Source organism: Salvelinus fontinalis, chromosome 3, assembly GCF_029448725.1.
Source record: "Salvelinus fontinalis isolate EN_2023a chromosome 3, ASM2944872v1, whole genome shotgun sequence".
Lineage (NCBI taxonomy): Eukaryota > Metazoa > Chordata > Actinopteri > Salmoniformes > Salmonidae > Salvelinus > Salvelinus fontinalis.
The window spans coordinates 12,139,791-12,146,761 of NC_074667.1; the positions used below are offsets into that span (position 1 = coordinate 12,139,791).

Genomic DNA, 6,971 nt, shown 5'->3' on the forward strand with positions numbered 1-6,971 from the left:
TATGGTGGCGTTTAACTCAGTCTGTCCATTGGCCTTTCTCCATATGTTGCAGATTAGAGAGAGCGCGGCTACCCCCCCCCCCCCCCCCCCCCCCCCGAGGCGCCAGCAGCCCTCTGATCCGGTCGGGCTAAGCCACTCTCCCCTACAGCAACCCACCCCAAAACTAACCCACCGCTTTCCTACCCCCTCCCCGGGATAGGGATAGAGAATCCAAGGGTGGCGATAAAGAGCGCAAACCGCTGGCATTGTTTAAAAACATCCTGGGTTCCTTTCCTTTATTTTTCCCCTTCCAGTGCACCGTGAGTAGTTGTGTGGAGTGACTTGAGGGCGCTGTAATAGTTAGAATAGAATGGAGATCTCGGCTGTGTGTGTGTGTGTGCGTAAAAAGGCAATTTCAGTGTGTGTATGCACATCGTGGAGACGGGGGGGGGGGGGGGTCCATTATTTCGGCACCTCTTTGAAACTCTTTGTCTCTCTTAAGGCCCCCATCGCTCTCACCGGTATCGGATAACGGACAGCGGAGAGCCGTGGAGGGCTGGGCCGAGGGAGGATTGTGTGTGCCAGAGTGTGTGTATGCGTGCCTTCATTCATTTGAGACTGTTGTGTACAGTATCATGAGTTTTCATCTGGGTGCAAAAATATATTGATTTGTGTGTGTGCGCGCGCGCGCGCAAATAAGTGTGTGTGCGTGCCTGAACGCAAGTGTGCCTGCCCATACTTGGCTCCGGTCAGAGTGCATGGGCCTCTCTCCACTCACGACACTCACTTGCCAACATTCACACGAGCACTCCTTGTAGCACTTGTCAATGAAGCTCCAAAAATATGATGGGGGAGGAAAGAGTGGTGGTTGAAACAGGGTGATGGGAGGGGGTTGGGGCGGTCGGGGTAGACAGCGCTCGCTCGTCCTTTCCCTCTCTCTCCCTTGGAGGCATGCCCGGCCTCTTGTGTGGGGCTTACGGCCTTGCCACTTTGTCCCATTTAAACAAACACGACGCTGGTTCGCTGGCACACGTAGCCATGCACAGCCTAGCCGCGGCTGCAGCTAGCTACATTGTTCCACTGGATCCCTGATCGCCATCTTATATGGATGTCAGTCTAATTACTGGCTATCACTCACAGGAAATCCAGATGATAGCAAGATTTGGGGAAAACCACACAGCAGCCCCAACTGTGTGTGCAGCCATTTTGCATATCATGACTCAGGATCATAACCATTGAAATGGAGACGAGCTAAAACAGTGGTAGCCAAGTCAACTCGAGTTTCTTTTACTATCCAAAGCTTGGGAATTTCACTTGGCTAGCTTCATAATCTAGCTTCATAATTTAAAAGCACTGTCCTTAAATAAAAAAACTATCCTTAAATAAAAAAACAACTCCACTCAAATCTGTCCTTTCCTCACAAATAGCAAAGAAAAAGAATTTCAAACCATTTCCACCTCCCAAACCCATTCGGTTAGTACATGCCACCTTTCGATGGTGCCAAAGTAACGTTTACCAAAACGGTAAATAGCAGCCAGGTAAAAAAAAAAAAACAAAGCACACCATCCCTTCTTTCCCCAGACTAGTGGTGCCTCTCCAAACATTGTCCCACTTTCTCCCCTACATCACTCCATTCTTGCTGCAATTTGATTGAGTATTTTTGGAATGGTGCCTAACTTCTCTGTACCCAGTTTTGGTTGAGGACAGAGGCAGGGCCCAGCGCTTTCACTAGGCTGAGATAAGTGTGGGAAAATAGTTCAAAAGCAAGTGAAACAAGCAGACAAGCCTGGGCACGTCCAGGGAGGGAGTCGGCAGGTTGAGTAAGTGCCTGTGTTTTGCAGAGCGGTAGGAGTAGGGCTCACGCAATGGTGGCCTGACTGGTCTCTACCTATAAAGGGAAACTGATGAGGCTATTCTTTTTGGGGGAAGAAAGGATAAAATCATAGTTGCCCCACATTGAATGAAACCACATTGGTGGATAAAAAAATAATTAAAAAATCATGCTTTATTCACCACCAGACACCGTTTATCAAAGGTCAACTGATATGGGGCCAGTGTCACACACAGGTTAAGACTAGTCTTGGACTAAAAAGCATTCAACAGAAATTCTCCATTGAAATCGTTTTTGTGGTCCAGGACTAGTCTTAAATCGGTGTCTAGGAAACCAGACCACAGTGTTTTGACATTTACTAGCTTTCAATGCTTCTGAAACCTAAAATATCCCATATACATGTTGGGTCAAAATGTCCTGGTTGACATAAACACTCAAACTAAACTTCTATCTGGACGTGTTGTGCTGAATGTGCACAGATGAAATACGGAGAAGACACAAGCAGGCTGTTCTGATTACCCTCGCCTCATAAGTCACTGTGTGCTTATCAGTTCTGTACTCTCGGACCTCTCTCTGTTCATCCGCCTTTTCATCTCTCCCTCTTTATTACGCATTCCCCCCTGCCTCTCCTGAACACACCCCCCACACATACACCCCCCCACGGTAGATGAGGCTTTTACGACAGTAAGGGAGAGAGGGATGGAGAGAAGGATGGAGAGAAGGATGGAGAGAAGGATGGAGAGAAACAGAAAAACAGATGGGGGAAACAGAGGCAGACCTGTCTTTTCTCTCTCCAATCCATAGAACCAGAGAGCGGTGAGACTAAGAATAATCACTGAGAAGTGAGAGTGAAAACTAAATGAACAGAAAAAAAATCCAAGCATAAACTGTTGTCACTCTGGCTGAACTCTAGCCCGCTGTTTGACCGTGGGTGGGGGGGTGGTGGTGAGGGGGCCTATGTCCATGTCCCATCAGAGTCAACTATCCCCACTGGCCTCTATCCTTTTGGCTCTGGGGACTGCTGGCTGGCGGGTGGTGGAATTATAGGCCTACCGGCAATACGCGAGTAAGGCGACCGATGGGCAATAGGGGCCGAACTTCAAAATAATGGCAACTTCAGCACAACGGTTTAGTCTGGGAGCCCCGAACGAACCGCGGCACTGCCGAGTCTACTGCTGCATCCTGTTGCTTCCCCCCAGCCACATTATTCCCGTCCTGGCCTCCCATTATCTCCCATAATCCTTGCTGCCAGCCCGGCCGGGCCAAGGCTATTGTTTAGCCCCCCCCCCCCCCCCCCTCCTCCCTGCACCCCCGTTAACATAAGCTGTCACTGCTTCTGTCTGGCTAGGGCCGTCGAGCCAGGGGCCGAGAGAGAGAGAGTAGAGAGCTCCTCTCTCCAAGCTCTAAAAAGAAAGAGGAGAACAGTGGCCTGTGTCACATGCAAGAGTAAAAAAAAGAAAGAGGCGGAATGAAAGTTCAACAACCGCAATTGAGATGTTGGCGATACTTTTGGCCACGGCAAGAGGTTGCCATTCGAGGGCCCAATAAACAGACTGACGCACATAGTGAGGTTGTTTTGGTTCGCCCGTGCCAATTTGGGGTCGGGGTTGTGGACGTATAAAACAGACCCAGGGCCACTCTAGCCTAGCCCAAAATGTCTAGCCAAGTCTGGGGTGTATTCTTCAATAGGAACCAACAGAAGCAAACTGACCAAATTGGGGAGGGACCTATCTAAAGTCATCCAATAAGAAACACATTTTTGATGCAATGCATTTTCCGTTGTTAAATGTTTTGCTACAGTGTGCGCCAATAAATACGCCCCTGCTTCTTCGAAGTAAGGGGACGGTGACTACTTCATTTAACACGCCAGTTACTATAGGGTGGCAGGGTTAAAAGATGGAATGTCTTGGGTCCAGTCAAGCGCAACCGCTCAGGCCCAGGTTGACAAAGGGCGGTGGGGGAACAAGAGGCCTTTATACTGCCTGTGTTAAGGTCAGGGGCGAGGATACACGGCCAGACCTTTGTGACTTAAGCAATGTCGACTGCCCCTAGACAGTAGTGGCATAGATGCTGGCTGACTGTCCAGTTCATGGAATATTCAAGAATCTCAAAAGTGTCCACACGAGTGCCCTGTGCCACCAACTAAACAGAACAAGATGTTGACATACTTCCAAAAGCCCCTTATTTCTAGGAATATCCTCTTTGCAATCCACCTAGAATTTTAAAACCACAAAAAATAATATACAAATCCAACACTGCCCTTCTACAACACACATCATTATTCATCCATTAGGTTTAGCCATGGAGAACACTGTAGGCAAAGGGTCTGGAGGGAAAAAAAGCTGGCTCCATCAACTATGCCCCCCTTGCAGGTGCACTCCTCCCTCTCTCTTGCTCCCAGTTCCATTTCTCCCAGTGGGAGGCCTCGTTACCTAGCAACTCCCTCAAACATCCAATTACTTCATCCCATTGATGACCTGGCACCTCTTCATTGAATGCTGATGAGTTAAAAGTGTACAATTCATACAAAACAGGGGTTATTGTATGACAACAAATTAAAGTGTGAAAAAAAAATGCCAATTCCCCATTCAATCTTTCATTACATTTTCCCCTGAGCTTGTCTTTGTGGTAATTCTGGGCGAACAAGCTTGAGTAATTAAACATGTTTCCAAATTGCTAGGTAGAAATTGGATGGAAAAGGAGGTATGCAATAGGACAATGGCTTCTTAGCTAGGTCTTTTCATAGTGATATTGGAGCATGCCTACAAAACCATTTGGGGGCCACATCATTGTGTCCAAAACATATTTTGATGCTGCCAGGGCAACTTATCTGCATTGAAATATTGTCAGTCCACTTTAATTGTCATGTTCTTAGGTCAACTATAGCCTAATCCTTGAAAAACAATTGCTGTGTACAACTAGCCTACCTCATTCGAGCTTTTTCCTCTCAATTCTCAAAAACGACAGTATAATCTCACACAGCCACAGAAAGAAATGAGCTCAAAACATGGTCAAAATGGATGGCTCAAGTCATGAAAAATGTGGCATGATAAAAAAAACAAAAAACGTGCACACACACACACGAGAACGGTCAACCAGAGGAATGCGTAGAGTTCATTGAGTGAATTCTCTGCTTCCTGAGAGCGCATTGTGTGTAAACGCCGTGGCTAGATAACCCAGCTGTTTTACTGCCTATTCTTGCAGAAGCCATTGTTTGACGCTCGGTGACTGGCTGCGCTCTTTAGGAAAAGACAGTGTGGAATGAATCTCGTTTGGCAGCGCGTCACTGGTCAAATGATGCGGCCCTACAGTTCTTGATAAATGATTAACCCTCTTTGTAATTGCCCATTTTGGTTTAGAATTTCGGACTATTCACAAGAACTGGCGCATAAACACTAGTGATGAGCATTCAGACAGCGCAAATTTATGGACGACCTCACCTTGACATTCTCTGCCAATCCGATTGAACTATAATATACTGTATTTGTAAGAATAATGTAACCCCCCCAAAAAGCGTTACTGTCTTGTCGTGGCCCATGCACTTGCATTGTGTAGCCTGCTAGCCTCAAATGACATGCTGACATTGACATTTCCAAAAGTTACTTATTTGCCCATCGTTTTTGTTGCGTATTCCTGTCCATTAATCTAAATTGGATTTGGCTGAGCCAAAATGTTTCTCAACAAACTCGCGCGCCCGAGAGGAAGAACATGTTACATAAACATAACTACGCAATCAACTCACCGGCCAAGCGAAGCTGAAAGGTAATACAATCCTCGACTTGTCACTCCTCATGCTCCGCAAAGAAAAAGTATTCCCTCCGACCACGGGTGTAGAAGCCGTCCCGAAACTGCATGGGCCCGCCGAAGAGACCTTCAACTGGTACTCCTTTAGACACACTTTAAAATAGGTATCACACTCGTCCCTCGTGCATTTGCGATCAGCGGCATTCCGAGATCCATCGCAGCACACGCCAGTCTGCAGTTCGCCATTCACGTTCTGCATCGATACAATTTGCAATTCGAAGTGTCCAGATGCCATAGCCACCTGTTTTGGAAAAAAAGAGCGACACGACTTTGTTATTTCAATGTGTCTTGCCTTTTGATACCTTCATTTCAAACTGTCAACCAACATTTATGCAATCTTGAACGTTTCCAACTGTAGAAGTAGCTAACTGCAACACATCTTATGAAACTAAAGTAGGTACCTAATGTTTAAGTTATCAAGCTAATATCGACAATAGCTAATTGTGTGATTTGTAGTCACTAACTTTGCAACAAACTATTGCAAAGAAATTCCCATACTGTTAATTTACAGAGGCACGCGTTACTGGTTTTTATTTTGGAATATCAAATTGATGGCGACATGAAAACATGCTCAAGTTTTCCACTGCATCCTCCTAAAGCCACAACAAGTTCTTGAAAATGTGCATGTTAAACTGTACAATTAGAGCATTACTGTATGGACAAAAGGTAAGAAGTCGGCTTGAATATCCACGTACCTTAATCCACATGCATTGCAAGAAGACATGAATAGAAAAGGCAACACAGATTGAACTCAGTCTCAAAATCATGCCTTCTGTTTGATAGTGTCGTTTGCTGCGAAACTAAAAGTCCGGCCGACCTACGGCTCTATATACTCCTCCGATTTGAACATGCACGACTGGAGAACACCTTTTCAAAAGAGCATAGATTTCCACTGCAAAATGGCCGGCCCCCTTGTCTCACTCTTTTGTCCTTTCGACTATTGTTCTTTTTCTTTCTATATTTCTGATCGCCTCTGATAAAACAATACCCACGAGCTAAGGAAGCGACGTCTGTGTCCGAATGACTGTCCCAGACTTTACAGCAAGTTCAGGGGAAGAGGGGGCGGGTGCAATACATGAGTCGCTGTTTAATATTCCTAAATGGGAGAGGCCCTGAGATCGAAGCCACACCCAATGTTTAATATGCATGTCTGTCGTGTATTTACTCTACAATCAACTGCGCAAGTGCCATCAAACAAGGATGCTACTTTCAAATAAGTCCATAGAGCACACAGAAAAGTATTTAGCATTTGGTTCATAGTTATACATTGAGATGAAACCCTCGTGCAGTGGGCCTATTGATCTTGTGTAGTGTAAAGCAATCTGTTAGTAATGAGCAAGATAGTTAATTATTCTGA

The 6,971-nt window shown here is 46.0% G+C and overlaps 1 protein-coding gene across 3 annotated transcripts in view; it reads right to left on the minus strand.

Moving 5' to 3' along the window:
* Positions 1 to 6,665, minus strand: part of LOC129839009 (protein jagged-1b-like) — a 29,193-nt gene extending 22,528 nt beyond the window's left edge. For all 3 annotated transcript variants that reach the window (XM_055906285.1, XM_055906283.1, XM_055906280.1), the window contains exons 1-2: positions 6,310 to 6,665; positions 5,553 to 5,855 (exon numbers count right to left, since the gene is read on the minus strand). In XM_055906285.1, coding sequence (XP_055762260.1) covers positions 5,553 to 5,855; positions 6,310 to 6,381 — 375 coding nt within the window. In that variant the 5' untranslated portion in view covers positions 6,382 to 6,665. The remainder of the gene's footprint in view (positions 1 to 5,552; positions 5,856 to 6,309) is intronic.
* Between the last annotated feature and the right edge of the window lie 306 nt (positions 6,666 to 6,971).